The sequence below is a fragment of the Girardinichthys multiradiatus genome, chromosome 18 (assembly GCF_021462225.1).
Source record: "Girardinichthys multiradiatus isolate DD_20200921_A chromosome 18, DD_fGirMul_XY1, whole genome shotgun sequence".
Lineage (NCBI taxonomy): Eukaryota > Metazoa > Chordata > Actinopteri > Cyprinodontiformes > Goodeidae > Girardinichthys > Girardinichthys multiradiatus.
The window spans coordinates 22,404,449-22,424,156 of record NC_061810.1 but is presented as its reverse complement, the minus strand read 5'-3'; the positions used below and the strand labels follow the sequence as shown (position 1 = coordinate 22,424,156).

General features: G+C 41.1%; 1 protein-coding gene across 1 annotated transcript in view; it reads right to left on the bottom strand.

Moving 5' to 3' along the window:
* The window catches only part of clpb (caseinolytic mitochondrial matrix peptidase chaperone subunit B), a 46,652-nt gene that overhangs the window by 19,200 nt on the left and 7,744 nt on the right, over nt 1–19,708 (bottom strand). Inside the window, exons 4-7 of the mRNA XM_047392215.1 lie at nt 12,867–12,970; nt 11,653–11,781; nt 4,926–5,023; nt 64–178 (exon numbers count right to left, since the gene is read on the bottom strand). Of these exons, the coding sequence (XP_047248171.1) occupies nt 64–178; nt 4,926–5,023; nt 11,653–11,781; nt 12,867–12,970 (446 nt within the window). The remainder of the gene's footprint in view (nt 1–63; nt 179–4,925; nt 5,024–11,652; nt 11,782–12,866; nt 12,971–19,708) is intronic.

Here is a 19,708-nt window from a genome sequence, read left to right as displayed (position 1 = left end):
GCAGTCTTTTCCTGTGTGCATTCTGTAATACCGCTTAATAATTGCCTTTGTGTGAATGTATACCTGAAGCCACCGTGTTGATGGCCCCTTCCTGACCGATGATGTGTTCCTTTAGTCTCCTCTCCAGGGGGAATTTCCTCCTTTCCTCTGCCTCCCGACGAGCTTGCAGGTCCTTAAACTAAATGAAGACGAAAAGATCAGCTCACAAGAGAGTAAATGAGTCTGAAACGGGGAGGAGATGTATGAGGGAAATCAAAGTATAATAGCCTTTCAAACAGAGGCCAAAAGACTAAATAAAGACTGCAGATCTGCTTCTAAATGCCAGTGACACAAGTTAGGACTGAGACTCATCACCTGAGTCCAACCTCCCTGCTGAAATTAACCATTAGCCGAGTTTCTCCTGGTGAAGGGTTTTTATGTGTTTTACTGTTTATAAAAGTTCAAAACAAACTGAAAATTTTAAAATTACATTGTTGTCCTAATCATCATTAAACACAATGATTTTGTTTTACAATGTATCAAACAGGAGGGGAGTCTCTGCACATCTATGGTGAGGTCTAACAGCAAATTCGAGACATTTTTGGTGAGAAACACAAACAGTAAAGATACTCTCCTTGCAGTAAGATCCCACTGAAATAAAACGAACATTTTTGGACCAGTGAATGTTTTTTATTTGGAATAATAAGAACGTTTTTTTAAGAATAAAGAAACTGAAAACAAAGAAACAGAAAGAAATATAAATAAAGCAAAATTACTGCTGTTCTGAAACAGAACTGTATGGCTTTCATTTGTAAGGTAAAAAAGGTGATCCATAACTGGAGATGTAAGAATAAACATGGAAACACTTTCTGAGTCCAAAATATAAAGTCAGACATTGCTATTATGCCAAATCAAATATTCAGTGTTTGTAAAATGCATACATTCCTTAATATATTATTAAATTAAGTGCAACCATTTCTATTATTTTATTTTCCAATTTATTTAAATCACAAAGCTGCAGCTACCATTTCCTGTTCTCCTAATTTTATCATCTCTCTTAAAAGTCTTTCCTCCCATTTTTCTGTTCTACCTGTGATTTTTTTTCCCAACCGCTTCGTCTTACGGCCTTCGTTTCCCCTTCTCTTTGTTTCTCACAGCCGCCCCATGACTCATTTATCCTTCTCTTTTTTGTCTCCTTAGACTCCAGCTTTTCCCCCTGCAGTGGAGGCAGACTGTTTATTCTCTCTTTCCATCTTGCTTAGCTGCAGCGAGCTGTCAGGCTGGTGGATAACTATGGATAACTTCAGTTTTATTTAAAAAAAAAAAAAAAGGCAGAACCCGCTTCCACCCCTATATAGCGTTAAGGCACATTGGTTGTATGAAGTAACTGAGCTAAAGAGGATAAAAGTAAAAATAGACACATTTTTTACATTGTAAAACATGACCAGCAAAAGGGAAGCAAATCTATTATTTCAGAGTAATGGATTATTCTGTGTTTCAAAAATCTCTTAAATGTTATATACTCCTCTTGTTAAAGCCTGGATGTGCATTTTCTGTGAGAAAAACCTTAATTATACTTTATCCTTTGTCTATCAGAGATCAACCACAGCCCAAAAGCCATGAAAAGTATATAGACATATCACAGGCTTGCCTTTTATGACATGTTTTACGCAACCTTATAAACAGGTTGGAAATCTAATAACACCTATCACTTTCACCATCTCCAGAGAGCAGTTACTGTGGAGCAGAAGTGACAGATACACAAACCAAACAAAAAAAACGGTTATTCTGCAAAGGGTGAGAACGGAAAGTAGCAACACCAAAGTAGTCAACTGTTCATGCTTATAAATAAATCAATAAATGAACAGTGTGGATGTCAGCATATGTACATGTACTTGAAAATAGAGTTGTACCTGGAAAGGTACTTGCTTTAACATTAGTGAACTATGCTTTATATTTTAGCCATAATTTATATCCATTCATATTCTCTATAATTTATGCAGCAGGTATTGTAATTAACGCCTGTGTTTGCTACAGAGTGGTAGAAAAGATCTAACTAGTGACCAAGCCATACTTGCAGATATTTCATGAAGGTCATTAAATAGTTAAATGCAGACTTAGTTTTGCCATAAGACTGTGGCAAAAAAACAAAACTGATCTGTAATAGTTTTAAGATATGCAGGAACACAATGCATGTCTGTACATAGAACCAAGGCTATTAAGGATTAACACTCATAAATTAAAGCTGAGAATTTATTTTATAGAATTTATACACTGCTCACAAAAATAAAGGGAGCACTTTATAACACAATATAACTCCAAGTAAATCAAACTTCTGTGAAATCAAACTGTCCTCTTAGGAAGCAACACTGATTGACAATCAATTTCACCTGATGTTGTGCAATTAGAATAGACAACAGGGGGAAATCTTTGGCGATTAGAAAGACACTCAATAAAGGAGTGGTTCTGCAGGTGGGGCCCACAGACCACTTCTCAGTACCTATGCTTTCTGGCTGATGTTTTGGTCACTTTTGATTGTTGGTGGTGCTTTCACACTCGTGGTAGCATGAGACGGACTCTACAACCCACACAAGTGGCTCAGGTAGTGCAGCTCATCCAGGATGGCACATCAATGTGAGCTGTGGCAAGAAGGTTTGCTGTGTCTGTCAGCGTAGTGTCCAGAGCCTGGAGGCGCTACCAGGAGACAGGCCAGTAGACCAGGAGACGTGGAGGAGGCCGTAGGAGGGCAACAACCCAGCAGTAGGACCACTACCTCCACCTTTGTGGAAGGAGGAACAGGAGGAGCACTGGCAGAGCTCTGCAAAATGACCTCCAGCAGGACACAAATGTGCATGTGTCTGCACAAACGGTTAGAAACCGACTCCATGAGGATGGTATGAGGGCCCAATGTCCGCAAATGGGGGTTGTGCTCACAGCCCAACACCGTGCAGAACGCTTGGCATTTGCCAGAGAACACCAGGATTGACAAATTCGCCACTGGAACCCTGTCGTCTTCACAGATGAAAGCAGGTTCACACTGAGCACATGTGACAGACGTGACAGAGTCTGGAGACACCGTGGAGAACAATCTGCTGCCTGCAACATCCTTCAGCATGACCGGTTTGGCAGTGGGTCAGTAATGGTGTGGGGTGGCATTTCTTTGGAGGATCGCATGGTCCTCCATGTGCTCGCCAGAGGTAGCTTGACTGCCATTAGGTATCGAGATGAGATCCTCAGACCCCTTGTGAGACCAAATGCTGGTGCGGTTGGCCCTGAGTTCCTCCTAATGCAGGACAATACTAGACCTCATGTGGCTGGAGTGTGTCAGCAGTTCCTGCAAGATGAAGACATTGAAGCTATGAACTGGCCCGCCCGTTCCCCAGACCTGAATCCGATTGAGCACATCTGGGACATCATGTCTCGCTCCATCTACCAACATCACGTTGCACCACAGACTGTCCAGGAGTTGGATGCTTTAGTCCAGGTCTGGGAGGAGATCCCTCAGGAGACCATCCACCGTCTCATCAGGAGCATGTCCAGTGCGTTGTAGGGAGGTCATACAGGAACATGGAGGTCACACACAATACTGAACCTCATTTTGACTTGTTTTAAGAAACATTACATCAAAGTTGGATCAGCCTGTAGTGTGTTTTTCCACTTTAATTTTGAATGTGACTCCAAATCCAGGCCTCCATTGGTTAATAAATTTGATTTTCATTGATGATTTCTGTGTGAGTTTGTTGTCAGAACAAAGTATTCAAAGAGAATATTTCATTCAATCAGATCTAGGATGTGTTATTCGAGTTTTATTTTTTTGACCAGTGTATACAGCTTTGAGCTTTATGGGTAAGAGGCAGCAAACAAATGTTTTCAGTCCTGATTTATTGGAGTCAAACCTTTCTGCACTTTTCAGGTTTTCAGGCACTTCGTTCCAGAGCTGAGGAGCATAGAAACTAGATTTTACCTCTTATTGTTTAGTTCTGGTCCTAAGAACACTGAGTGAAGAGTCTCTGGACAGAGTCTCAACATTTAAGGATAGTAGCAGGCGGATTTAATAATAGACTTTATTTGGTTGATAAAGTTTAGATCTGATTTATAACTTTGGATTTTTGGGACCAAAAACAATGGCTTCTGTGTTTTCTGCATAATGCTGGAGGATATTCTGACCCATCCACTCATGGATATTTTGGATACACTCACTCAGTGACTGTAAGCGACGGTTGCCATGTGTTGTCACAGAAATATAATGTCAGCATAGATATGGAAGATTTGTGGTACCTAGTAATCGAAGCTAGTGGCCCCCAGAATGGAGCCTTGGGGTATCTCACATGTGATCTTTGTTTGCTAGGATTTCTAACGATCAACTTTGAATAAAAGCAACAACAGACCAGGACTACACAAAGTAAAAACCCTGTTTTTCATGAACTACTCTGAAAGCTGTTGTTTTTACACCTCCTTACATTATAGTTCTTGGAATCAACTAAAATCCGTTTGGTCCCGTCGCAGCTTTACAGAAACTCCATATCTGAAGTTGGATACACAAATTCCATTCAGTGCATCTCTATAAAAAAGCATTTTGTTATTGTCGAAATATTTCCAACCCAAAACAACATGTCCTCATTGATGGCTTGGCTTTGTTCTCTTGCACAGTTTTGACCCCAGTTAACCTCTACCAGCTTTCCAGACTTAAACACTCAATAGCACCTGTCAGTCAGTGACGACACTGACAGGCCTCCTGAGGAGTGTCGGCCTGTGTGCACGATGTGAAGGAAATGAGACAGATGTCTGTTGAGTGAATAGACCTGAGTATTTCAGAAGAGGGTGAAGGACATTTGGAAGAATAAAAACGAATTATATTTTAACTGCTTGCACATTCTGCAGCATTTATATGAAGGCTACATGAAATGAATCTTTGTGTTTGTGTGAAAGTGAAGTGTGGGTTATACCTTGCCCTCCCACTCCTGCAGTACTGTGCTGACCTCTCCCTCCTTAGCATAGGCCCGAGCCGTGTGTCCCAAACCATTGGTTTGCAGCGGGTTGGCACCTGTATGCGAGTCAACACGTATACACAATTAAAAAGTTGATATGTAATAATATTGAGATCAATAACCGAGTAATTTTATGCCCTAATTTAGCAGGCATATGCTGTTTTCTTCATATCAAAGTAATGCAGACACAGCAGGAAGAGTAAAAAGTTGAAATTGTTAAAGAGTGAGAGTGTTAGGAGGTCACACTGGTTTAATGATTACTGAGGCCGTCTGTGGTGAATCAGAAGACCCAAGCAATGCCTCTGTAGGGGGCTTCATATCCGCAACGTGTGCCAATAATGTACCCTATGACCCCTCCACACATGCACACCAACATCCTGGACTGGTGCACAAACGAAACCCACAGCAGGTTGCTGAACCTTTGCAGGAGGTTAAATTAAGGAACATAGCAGTCAGTGGAGTAAAACTATGAATGCTGAATAAACATAATGTCACACTATGTACAAAGTGTGGCAGTGCTGGATGGAGATCAGTGTACTACTAAGAGACCCCTAGAAAGTTTACACTTTTTCCATGATATAGCTACAAACTTTTATTTATTTGACAGGATTTTATATGTTTAAGCCACACAGAGTCGCATATAACTGTGAAATTCTGTTTTTTTTTTACCAACATCAATTTAAAACATTTGCCTTGTATTTGTATTCAGCCTACCCGGAGTTCACACTTTGAAAACCACATTTTATTGCTCATTTTGAAAATAAGCAAGTATTACAAATACTTTTCATTAAACCCACATTTCTGTATTAAAAATGGTTTTGATTGGTCTGTTGTAATAATCTGATCTTCTAAGAAATAAATGATGTGTCTTCATTAGCTTGAAACAGAAAATCATCATAATAGAAAAAGAGGCTTATAATCATCAGTCTGTGTGTAATTAATGTAGATTACGTGTTTCACTTAGTGAATTAAGTTACGGAAATAAGCTTTTAAATAACATGACATTGCTTAAAGTGGTGAAGGTCACAGAGTGGATAAGAAAGAGAGGAAAGCAGAAAATAACCATATCCTGCAACTGATTTAGTCACCGCAGTATTTACCGATTGTATCGCCATGGCAGCCGTTTAGTCTTTTCACAGATTCTCAACTGGATTTAGTCTTGGACTTGGACTGGGCCATTCTAAGCACTTGTATATTAATTGATCTAAACCAATCCGTGTAAGTTTAGGTAAACGAACCACTGCTCCAAGTCCTCTGAAGCTTCTAAGGTTTACCTGTTGTATTTAGCTCCGGCGATTTATGCAATTAACTCTGCTTTCTAACTTTCTCCCTGAACTGACTGCTGTTTTCCTTGGTCTTCATGGCGCCGTTTGTTCACCGATATTCTTTAACCAACCTCCGATGCCTTCACAGAACAACTGGATTTTACTGAGATTAAATTACACACAGGCGGACTCCTAATTTGCTGACTTCTTCAGCTTTACCTTACTACAAACTTTTGAAAATCATACATGCTTCTAATTAACAGTTAAGTCCTACTTGGTGTTGGTCCATCACATCAAATCCTAATAAAATCCATTGAAATTGGTGGTAGAAATGTCAAAAAAGTTCAGGGATTTGAATATGTTTTGAAAGGCACTGTATATGTCCACATAAATAAGCTTTGATCAGAAGAACTAGCTGCTAAGTCTGGTCTAGCATACTGGAAAAAAAAGCAAAAACAATTAAGTAGATGACATTTTACAAGCAATGAATGGAGCATCACACAGTAGAGCTTTACAGGTCACATCATTACTCACAGTTCATGAAGTTCAATTATCATTTAAACATCATCATTTTCTAAACACTGTCATTGTCCGAGTCTTATTTGTTAAAATAAACATGTTTATAACCCTTTATTTCTGCACTAACACACGCCAACACTGTGTTCGGCACAATGCATCCTGTATTTATAAATACATGGAAAAATGGCTCAAAGTTTATGGAGTAAAGGGTGACTCTTATATTGAGCATACTTTGTTCTAAGATCTCTGAAAAGCAGGGACAGGAGTACATTTAAGAAAAAAAAGTGTAAACCTTTGACATTAAATCTTTCATTAATGAGATGTTAATGATAGCTGAAGTGAATTAAAAAGATTGGAAGCAATATTTAAATTTTTTTATTTTTATTAAATTAAATAAAAACTACAATACCCATGTACCAAAGTTACTCTTTAGCAGAGACAGGATGTAATCAATGCAGGTAATGGCTGATCTTATTACGCTGAGCCCCGACTGCAGAGACTAATAATCATTGTACTGATTATTGATAAATCCTTAAATTTCACGACCCGCTCCCAAAGCTATCGATCCTGACAACAATACACCACTAACAGTGCCCCAAACAACAAAAACATGAGGGAAGAAAGCAATAAAGTACCCCTTACCACACACACATACACACACACACACACCCTGGACATAATAAATAGCATCATTTAGGGCTTTAATATCAGGCCAACCCTCTGGGCCATAGCACTTTATAACAGGATCAACACTAACACGAGTCACACCAGCAGACACACACATACATCCCAGCTGAACATCGCCTTCTTCTCTCTGTCAGCCAACACACACACACACACACACACACACCCCTTCATTAGGAGTGCTTTAGTCATGCCTATTAGGATTCCCTCCTCTTTCCCATTTCCTCCTCCCTCTCTTTCTCTGCAGCTGGTGGGAGAGAGCCCCTGCTGATCTTTATGCATATGTGTTGCCCTTGTGTCTGTTTCTGTGTGTGTCTGTGAGCATGTGTGTCTCTTCTGGCCTCCTACCACCTACAGAGCTGCCCATTACTCAGTGCCCCTGGCCAGAGGCCTGATGTGGAGCCGGGGGAGAAGCTAGGGAGCCGCTGCCGGTAGGGTGAGGCGACTGTGGGACGCGGTAAGGCCTGAGGCTCTCGGCCTGGAGACTGTGATGGATGAAGATGAGAGCCAAGGTCCAGCTCAGGCCAAAAGAGCAAACCCGTAGCAAGCAGAGTAACGTGGGTGCACTCAAACACAGGGGAAATAACAAGCTAAAGAAAAGACACTAACATGTACAATGTATCAAGAGGAAGACAAATAAGAGAAGCAAATCACACTTAAACCCAAAGCTGTAGCAAACTTTTTTTCAGACCTAATGCAAAACTAAGAAGGAAGTAAAATAAAAGACCTGAGAAAGGATGTAAGGTTTGTCAAAAATGATTAACACACATCAAAAGCTAATACTTTATATAAGTCTTTAGTTTTGCATACATTTGCACAGGATGACAGCAATGAGGGCGATTGAAGGCATGCTACGTTTTAACTGTAATTGGCCGCGATGGTGGCGCCTAGCCAGCAAAAGGTCCCCATCGGCCAAGCAACAACCAAATCTGTCATTAATCTGATTGTCTTAAAACAAATGTCTCTGCTTTGTAAAATTTCTTACCTTTTCAATTCAAAAATGTTTCTGCAGAACATTTGATCTAGTTAGACGAAGTGATTTGTTTAAGCGCACTCCCAGATGTGGGGTTGAGACGGAGGGAACGGGGGACCGAGCTTTGGATGCACCATCAATCATAAACATAAGCAAGACATTAATACAGGCTTTTTGTGTGGGTTTGAGGTCGTTAGGGGTGTTTTGTCCAAAAAGGAATGCTATTTTATTAAACATGTAATCAGCCTAAAAAGAAACAACTGCAAGTCGTCTCCAAGCTGCATCACAGAATATATGAATACAGAAATATGTTAATCAGAAGGAAGTTCGAAAGCACAGGCATAAATGGCATACATAATATTACTTCATGTAAAACACTTCCAGCAGTTATCGAGATACCACCAAGTGCCTGGGGGGGGTCACAGTTCAACGAGGCCTAGCTTGTTTAAGAACAGCTCGGCTGGAAACGGAGCATGATACGCTGCCCCCAGGGTGTGTGTGTGTGTGTGTGTGTGTGTGTGTGCTGGTGGAGCAGAGTCAACGACAGGTGTAATGGGGGCTGGGGAAGATGAACAAATTATCCATTCTGGATGAGTTTTGTAACCCTTTTTATATCAACTCTAATAACAGATTTAATTGATGTAAGTGGTGAGACAGTAAATGTTTTTACATAATACCACAGTTCATACTTTGACCTCTCTGTAGCAAACCGAAGTCTTTTCCATGAATAATGTCACTTATAAGTGTTTTTAAGACACAGGAATCTTTTCAAACAAGTGGACACGATGAAAGAAGCGTTTCATTTTTCAGTTTTGGAAAGCTGACACCAATAGTTCAGGTGAAAGCTGCATGTTGCTGTTTATCTCCAGAAAGACAGATGGCCTTTTCCCAAGCAGAACCAGAACATCATAGTAGGAACTGTATTATTGGGTAGACTAAACTGGTTTGGGGTAAAACAAGAGCATTAACTGGTCTGCGCCATTAACAGTGCTTTAGAAAATTATTTTTGCCCCTTGATTTTCCCTATTTGTAACAACCACACACTTCAAATATTTTATTGGCTAGATGAATACAACATGAAGCACAATTGTGAAAGGGACGAAAATATTTTCATGGTGTTCACGGTTTTTTCCTGAATGTGTCATGCATTCAAATTCAGCCCTCTGACTTAACAGTTTGTAGAACCCTCTATTGCTGAAAATACAGCTCATCCATCCTCTTAACAACTTTGAGCAGCTTTCCTTTTCCTGAAGAAAACCATACCCACAGCATGATGCTGCCACTGCTATGTTTTTAAAAAGTAGATAACAAGTTCAGGGTGTTGAGTTTTCTACCACACGGGATTCTCCATGTAGATCCAAAAAAGTACAAATTTAATCTCAAGTAAGTAAGAATCCCGACTCTCACAGACCTGTTAGTTCTTCTTTAAGAAGCCCTTGTGTTCTTCACTCATTACCAGCACCTGTTTGAACTCGTTATCTGTATGAAAGACACCTGTCCACACACTCAATCAAACAAACTCCAACCTCTCCAAGACCAGAGAGCTGTATGAGGACATCAGGAATAAATTAGTAGACCTGCACAAGGCTGGCCTGGGATAGGCTACAGGAAAATAGCCAAGCAGCTTGGTGAGAAGTCAATCTCCCTTGTTCTGGAGCTCCGTGCAAGATCTCACCTTGTGGGGCATCAATGATCATGAGGAAGGTGAGGGATCAGCCCAGAACTACACGGCAGGACCTAGTCAATGACTTGAAGAGACCTGGGACCATAGTCTCAAAGAAGACTATTAGTAACACGCTATGCCGCTATGGATTATAATCCTGCAGCGCACGCAAGTCCCCCTGCTCAAGGTCCCTGTAGCGCATGTCCAGGCCTGGTCATGGGATCAGGTCATGTGGTCTGATGAGACAAAAATTGAGTTTTTTTGTCTAAACTCCACTTGCCGTGTTTGGAGGAAGAAGGATTAGTACAACCCCAAGAATACCATCCCTCCCGTGAAACATGGAGGTGGAAACATCATTCTTTGGGGATGCTTTTCTGCGAAGGGGACAGGACGACTGCACCGTATTGAGGAGGATGTATGGGGTCATGTATCGGGAGATCTTAGCCAACAACCTCCTTCCCTCAGTAAGGGCACTGAAGATGGATCGTGGCTGGGTCTTCCAGCATGACAACGACCTGAAGCACACAGTCAGGGCAACTAAGGAGTGGCTCTGGAAGAAGCATCTCAAGGTCCTGGAGTGGCCTAGCCAATCCAGGCCTGAACCCAATTGAAAACCTTTGGAGGGAGCTGAAAGTCCATATTGCCCAGCAACATCCCCAAAATCTGAAGGATCTGGAGAAGATCTGTATGGAGGAGTGGAACAAAATCCCTGCTGCAGTGTGTGCAAACCTCATCAAGAACTACAGGAAGTGTCTGATATCTGTAATTGCAAACTAAGGTTTCTATACCAAATATTAAGTTTTTTTTCTCGTATTAAATACTTGTGTCATGCAATGAAATGCAAATTAATTACTTAAAAATCACTCAATGTGATTTTCTGGATTTTTGTTTTAGATTCTGTCACTTGCAGTTGAAGAGTACCTACGATCAAAATGAAAGACTTCTACATGCTTTGCAATTGGGAAAACCTGCAAAATCGACAGTGTATCAAATACTTTTTCTCCCCACTGTACTTGTCCTGACAACAGACTTTCCAACCTAAGCTGTGGGTCTCTGCATTTCCTCCAGAGTTAGCACAGGGCTCTTGAGCTGTTTCTCTGATTAAAGTTCTCCTTGCCCAGCCGGTGATTTTAATGGAAGATCATGTCTCGGTCAGTTGATGGACTGAACAGTGCTCTACAAGATGTTTAAAACTTAGGATATTGTTATATAACCTAACCCTGACTTAAATGTCTCCAACATTTTACCTGACCTGCTGCTGTGTTCCTTGGTCTTCACTAATTGCTCTAATTTGTCCACTAATGTTCTCTAGCAAACCTCTGAAGCCTTCAAAGAACAACTGGATTTATATGGAGCTCAAATTATGCACAGGTGAGCTCATTATTTATAAAATATTCCTTCACAACAAGCCAGAATGTTGTGCTGGACTGAAAAATCCCAACAGATACACTGAGGTATGGTTATTACATAAAAAGTGAGCGAGTTCAAGGGATGTTAATACTTTTCTGGACTTGGTATCCTCATAACTCTCTTAGGCGAAATATAATGGGATGAGTTTTGAGTCTGGGAGTGGCAACATACCAGCCTCCAGAAGCATGCGAACTGTGTGTGGGTCATCAGCCAACGTGGCGTAGTGAAGAGCAGTGCAGCCACGGAAACCAGCCCTGCTGCTGAGCCTGCTGCTGAATTCATCCTCTCTGGACACCAGAACTATACCAAAAAAAAAAAAAAACAGGTACAGAGAAAAGAGAGATGAAGAACCTGAATCTATAAGAGTTTTCTTTATCCAACACTGTTTTTCAAATTATTACAAACCTTCGAAAAAAAATCATAATTTTCCCCAAATTTTAGCTCCACCGTCTAACATCATAGTATAGTCCAGGTATAAGAGAATCTCTTGCTCTGTTCTTTTGTAATATTGGAGATGCTTTATCACTCTCTCCTTAGTTGTGTTTCATAAAAACACTCATCTTGTGCTGCTATTCTATCATTCATTTTTATTTTCTGTCTCTTTCTTCTCCTCCTGTGTCCATCAAGTTCTTTCATCACCAGGACTCTCTTCCCTCCTCCTCCCTACTCTCTTTCCCCATCTCTTTAACTTTGCCACATCTATTTCCAGAGTTCCCCATCCACTCTTTGTACATCCTCCCACCCATTCCCTTCAACCCCTCCTTCCCAGAACCCCCTAAACATCTACATCTTCCTAGTCCTCCATCTTTAACCTTCTTTTCATCCTTATTCTTTCAGTGCCTTGCTCTCTCTCTCCTTCCTTGCTTCATCAGTCTTTCCTATCCTCTCTGATAGTCTCCTTCTGCTGTGTGTGCATGTGTGTGTGAAACACAGGGTGGGATAATCATGGCTAACCCAATAAACCGTCGCACAGACCCCCCTAGCCCATCCATCAGTGAGCGTCTGGGAAACGCTTCCCCACGCTACGCCGGCCCCACGTGGACCCAAACCTGACAGCCATATAAATGTCTGCAATATACATATCCCATATAAATATGTCTGCAGAAACCCAACGCAGACTGGATGGTGGGGGGTAAAGTGTTGGTGCATTAGTGTGTGCACCCTCATGCATGCATTTGTGTGAGTAACTGTGTAGCTTGGAACAAAAACAAATAAAAAATACATTAGTTGTCACTGAATATGTAAAACAAATAATACGGAAGGAATCGAACATGTGCATAAATGTAAATTCTTATGCGAATTATTATGTCTCATAATATCTGCAGGTTAGCGTGTGTAATAGACGAAACCACACACATGAGAAGGCAGCTGTGAAGTTTCCCCACCTTCCAGAGAGTGGATGCCTTTCTCCCTTGAAGTGTCATAAACATTGTTGAAGTCATCTCCGGCGTCCGGGTCGGCACCGGCTTCAAGCAGAACCTTCACCGAACTGGAAAAGAACAGAGAAGCAGACAGATGTACTTCCTGTTTCCTAATTTCTGAACACAGAGGCAGTATTCCTGGAAGTGAGACTCCTCTTCTTTGCAAAGACATGAAGTTTATTTGATGTAACATCAGCAACTATGTTAACAAATAGGGCGAACCATTTCCCGCACCATATCCCTTCAAACACTGGATGACTATGAACATTTGTTTTGTGACTTTTTCAGGCTGGACAGTCCCTGCCTTTAAATAGTCAAGACAAAAATGATTAAAAAGAAGAAGTTTTTTTTAGCCCTTACGTCCAAACCAAACATTTGTCTAAAGAAAGTCATGTTTGCTAACCCAACTAACATTTCTATCACAGGTAGACATTAATAGACATCTTGCAGATTTCTGTTCAACTTTCAACCACTTTTGAAAAGTAATGTTGTGTTTTGCATCATTTTTAATCAATCTTGTAAAAGCCATGTTGTCTCTGCAAACACACTGTGTTTTGATACAAGTTGATTCTTCTAAGCAATTACAGAAATCAGAGCCTTTGTTGTTTTTTTCTTTAGTTTTGCTAAAAGCTCCTGGTGTCATTCAGTGATGTTCAATTATGGATGTAGACTTCTGTTTGTTTAAAGAGTCCATTTCCCCTTATTTAAAAGAAACATAAATTCAGCCTTTGTTTGTTGCAACCAGAAAAACTTCCAGTCGTAATGTAGAAACTAATAGTTAAATAATAGTTTAAACCAGTTTAGAGGTGCATAGTAATAGGTGCCTGCCATAGCAATGCATGGAGGCAGTGCATTGCATTGCTCTCCTATGCATTGCTATGGCAGGCCCCAATTACTCTTAAACTAATATCTTAAAAAGTATTTTCTGGTGTCAGTCTCACTCCTCCACCTCTTTAATGCTCTCTTTAAATGCTTTATGCTTTATTTCTCAGCAGCCTTTTTACAGACCAGCAGCCAGTTAACACGCATGTTAAATATATCCCATTCTAACTTTCTGAATCATCTTAAATCATAATCCACAGTAATAATGCAAAAATTGCATTCTACTTTCTTATTTCACAGCACATTCATATGCAATAACATATGGCTTATTTTTCTTACTTTTCTCAACAATAACCTTGACCTTTACTTGGTTCCTCACATTATAAAACACAGAGACATGCAAATGCGCGGTTTGTCAACCGACCATGACACTTGTGCCTGATCTCCTTCCATGGAGTCTGTCTCGTTATGCTGGATTCACTCCAATGGCTACTTCCCCTTTTTTCTTCTTTGGTTCACATTTGTATGTCTTGTAACACGTACATATGTGCAGAGCGAGGGGGCAAGGGTCGGGCCCATTTCCGGCACTGATGGGGGCCTGTGTGATGAGGTGAGTATATGCGTGTAGCCCTTCACTGGAGCGTACCGTCTTTTAAAGCAAACACAACAACCTCGGCAACACCACTGACTGTGACCTAGCGGATATTTCAGGTACCCTCTCTCCGTCTACACTCACTTTTTTTCATTTCCATGAATGTGGGAGTTGGCTTTGACCCTGAGACACAGATATTTACACACGAACACACAAAAACAAAACCTTTTCTGAATGTGCGCTGCCAGGGTTGACGGCTTGAGTGAGGTGGTGGCTAAAAACATGTCCCCTGCCTGAATGATGCTGGCGTTGTGAACCCTTAAACCTGCAGCTTCCTTCGCATCTCACAACACACAACTCAAACCTAGGAGGCCCAGGGGACGGCCCAGGACACGCTGGAGGGACTATGTCTCTCGGCTGGCCTGGGAACGCCTTGGGCTCCCCCTGGAGGAGCTGGAGGAGGTGTCTGGAGAGAGGGACGTCTGGGCGTCTCTGCTGAGTCTGCTGCCCCCGCGACCCGGTCCTGGATAAGCGGAAGACGACGAACGAACGAACGAATTAACCTAACAGTCATGTTTTTGGACTGTGGGAGGAAGCCGGAGTACCGGGAGAGAACCCACGCATGCATGGGGAGAACATGCAAACTTCATGCAGAAACCAGGACCTTCTTGGTAAAAGGCAACAGGGGTACCAACTGTGCCACTGTGAAGGTTTTTTTTTAAACTTTTATTTAGAGCATATAAAATAAAAAAGTAGACGTTTAATAATAGGAGAGGGGCTAAGGCCTAATTGTGCAACCTTTTTACAACAATGTGAATAAATTCTTATTTATTCCTTATTTTTCCATGAAACGTCTACCCATTAATAATTTTTTCAGGTCTAAACCTATTTAATCTAAATTACCTTAATCTATCCAGTCTACTCCTCATACCACTATTACTTATGATGGCATTAAAGTTTTAGGTTTAAAAGGACTTTATATACACATGGCATCTGGTAGCATTGTTTGCTTGCAAGTATTTTTGGTTATTTGCACTATAATATAAGAACATATGAGTCATGCCTGCGAACAAGGGTGTGAACATTTTGGACGGGTCTTTGTGTCCGACGCTGCTGAGGGCTCATAAAAGGACTATCAGGGGTGTCCTTTTGTTACTGTATCAGTGTTGCTCGAGGTAGGGTGGGGGGGCATGACGTACAGAGGGTGTCTCTCTCACCCTTGCAAGCACTTCTACAAACACAGTGAAGACGTCTTGCTGCACACACGATCTCTAACTAGGTTTGGTCACACGAGGGTGGGCCGGACTGTGTGAAGAGAGGAGACGGTCTGAAAGGGTTTAATGGCATAAGAAAGGTAAATACAGAGAAGGATGAGGAGGAGGAGGAGGGCATGAAAGAAAGAAAACAATGCTAAAAAGATTTTTTTTTAAAAGAGAAGGAGATTTAATTAAGCAGGACAGTGCTAAAACTAATGAGCTTTTAAAAACTGTTTATAGTTTTACTGATCAACTGATGATGAAGTGTCTAAGTGCATTTAAGAGTGTATTCACACTTGCCACTTTTGGTTCGCTTTAAACGGACCAGAGTTCGTTTCCCTCCTTGGTCCGGACCTTTTGCGCAGGTGTGAATAAACTCAAGCGAACCCTGGTCCGGACCAAACAACCGGACCGAGACCCACTTTTTGAGGTGGTCTCGGTCCGCTTCCAAACAGACTCTGGTGCGGTTCGCTTATGGTCTGAATACAAACCGGCCCCTATCCGAACCTACTACAAAAAGCGTACGTTTCTTTGGACATAAAAAGACACCATAGCCGGAAGCAAAGGTGTGTGTTGTAAGGTAATCATACCTGATAAGCTGTGTGTTGCCTAGCAACGCTACCGGCTTGTTGTGGGACAAGGAACGTAGAGAACGTCGGCGTTCAGCAGGCATTCTCCGACGAGGTTCCAACATTATAAATGGAACGTCTCAAAGTCTGTGTTGAATGAGCTGCTCTTCACTCACAATAATATCGCAGCTGTAATAACGGCACAAATATGCAGAACACAGTTCTGCATGCAGCACGTCTGCAGATGTTTTCCTCAATTTCCGGGTCTGTGCTCTGTCCCGCCCCCGTCGTTTCTGTCCAATGGGAACAATGATCGTCATCCTTTGTTTACAAGTAATAGTTCACTTGCAAAAGTGAACTATTACTTGTAAACAAAGTTCGCTTTTGGTCCGGACCAAACAAGCGGACCAAAGGACTTTCCTGGTGTGAATACACCCTAAGACATTCAGGAGAGGAGCTCCAGCAGTAATTTGAGGCCAAACTAAAGAAATAAAAAGGTTAATTAGGTTTAACTACAATCCTAAAGGACAAAACCTTACATGTGCAAAAGCAAAATTATCCATCAACTCTAATATTCTTTTGAACCTAATGGTTAATCTAACAATGCTGTCAAGGCTAATGCAAGAATCAGTCTTTTATTAGACTGGTATTTTTTTAAGGTCTATGAATTCCAAGAACAATGACCAAATGGTCTAGTGTGCAGAGGGCTTTGCAGTAACATGTCTGAGCCATGACTTATTTCATGTGTATATGTTGGTGCGTTTGTTTTTTCCATCTGTGGGAAAGAAACGAGAGGCGGATCGCTGGCATATCGCAACACTACTTGGTAGTCGTCGTCCATTGTGATGATCAATCGTTACTCCAACAGTGTAGTTGCGCCTATATCTAACACAAACAGACAGCAGAGAGGCCGAATCAAACTTGAGAATCAGACTCGAGTCACACTTAAATCGCAAACAAAAAGACTTCATACTTGTCTTAAACTTGTGCCCTAAAGACTTGAGATTAACTTGGACTCCTGCTCTGAGATTCAAGTCCTATTACAATGTAATGACAGGTGATAGGAAGCCAGTATGCGAGCTACAGACTGCAGCTGCTGGTGGGCTATGGCCACCAACGTCACACAAATAATGACCACATGAATGTCTCTCCAACTGAACGCTGTATTAAACTAGTCAGAACTAAATAAACATAAGTTACCCACCAACAATGTCTCGCTGTTAAGCTAGCCGCAACATTACAGGGAAACTTCTGCCGGAAAATTTCAAAAATAAAAGCACTTCCTGTTCCATTCATGACCAAGCTTAACACTTATTTATTTATTCACTTTATTTACTGACTGACTTACTTGCTCATTATGTTGTCATTTAGACCTTAGATTTAAACATCTTTAGTATTTAGAGTTGAGAACAAATGTTATAAATGTAGATTTAGAAAATGTTCAGAGTGAGGAGAATAATATTGTGCAAACCCTGTTTTGTGCAATATATAATGAAGGAGTGCACAATATGGAGTCAGGGATAAACAGGTGTTAACTTAGACATTACAAAAACGAAAATGCGTTTTGTTCTTCATTCATTCAAGTATTACATTTGATCAATTTTCAAAATAATATAAAATCACCCTATGGCAGATTTTTAGACGGTGAAATAAATACTAAAAGATTAAAAGACAATCATTAAATGTTCATGTAATGATTTAGGCCTGAAGACAAATAGAACAGGTCTGGAATCCTAACCTAAAGCGATGCAGAGTTCGAGGTGGTCTAGATATCATGGATTTAATAAAGAAATGTTTACTGCAGTCATAAGAAATATGAGACTTGACATTAACTTGCAGTGAAAGTCTTTGGACTTGACTTGACTTGTGAGCTTCTGTTGGAAACCGTCTTCTGAATGGAAAACCAACAGACATGCAGGACAGCGGACAGGAGCTTAAAGACGGCTACGTAACATGAACGATGCTAAATTATGTTCCTAATAAACAGAAATAATAATTGGTCTAGTACCACCACCCAAATGGTGTTAATGTTAATAGATGGCAGACTTGCTTCATTTACCAGTCAAAGAATACCAAAAGTAACATTATCTAGACAGGGGTAAAAACACAATGCAAAAAATGAGAAAAAAAGCTGATTTCAGATGCTGAAGCCAGATATTATCCTTCTACTCCTGATTAATGATATCCATCCGATTCAAAAATACTACAGGCTGGCGGGTTGGCTTTGGACCGGATCAAACAGCAGTAAAAATGTAACTCGTCAAGATGTCATAGATCTGCTCAACGAACGGTTGGAGAGCATCGAATTCCCTTCCGCTGCTTGCCTCACATTCATCTATTACTGATGTTTAATGTTCACAAACTGTATTCCCCCTTAATCTCTCTTCCTGTAACTCTACCAACAAGCCAGTGGACACCAGCTAGAGCAGATCCCTCAGGAATGACATCTGCTTAAGACCCTGATCTGGACCATGTTCGAGGACAACTCTTACCTAGAACTACGCAGACATCTCACCAAGGAGCCGTATCGCTCAGAATTGGAGGTGTGCTGGCAGCATATGCCATTGTTGAGGATTTACAAAATCATGTCTAAGCTAATCATTTAAGTATTTACTTCTGATATTTTAAAACGTCCTGCACTTGGCTGGAATACTTCTTGGACTGGCCATCTGCTCCTCCATTCAGGGTGAGGGGTAATTCTGTGCATTAAACTGAACAAAGATCAGTACTCGCAGCAGGCCTTTATGTGTCCATGACAGAAGACTTGATTTAGATCAGAAGGCTGCACATGTGACCCCAGTCAGGCAGAAGCAAGATAGCTGCCTTCTTCTTAAAGCAGCCGACATGCTGGAGCTATAGCTTGCAACGCATACACACACAAAAGCATATTACATAGCGACAGATAATCAACACATTCAGTCTGACGCACATTGCACACTATCCAAACATTCTTGTCTGAAAATATTTTTTGTTATCATTATTTTGCTTTTGTTTGCATTAATACTCTTTATTAGGGTGTTTAAATCATCTACATCTAGTTTTAAGAGATTATAACGGACATTATATGCTTGTGCTACAAGGCTATCAACCTCAGCAGCACCGGTGCCACAAGCTAAAGGGTTAGCGTAAAGCCCGGTAGTACCTTCCATACGCTCCCAGAGCCATACCACCAGGTGAGAGGCATGCACACAGGTGTTAGTTTCCTATCCGGCCCTGGAGGGAAGACGGGTAACAAAGACTTCCGCCTCCCTTGTCGTATAACAAGACACCCGAGCTGAACTGACCATCCATGTCTCAAAACCACCTGGACCAGACGCCGGACCTCACTTGACCCCGCCCTCACCTAACTCGCACCTGGGGTCAGAGAGAAAGTCCTTTGAAACAGATTCAAATATGCTGGTGAGTATCACGTCAGACAGACAGTTGCAGCACTTCTAATAATTCAAGACGTAACTTGTTATAAAATTAGCTGAGCAATAATCAGCCTTCAACAATTGATTAAAAAACGCCATATGATGAATATATTAAAATCAGTTCCTGAACATTTTAAGGTCTTAACCCCTTAAA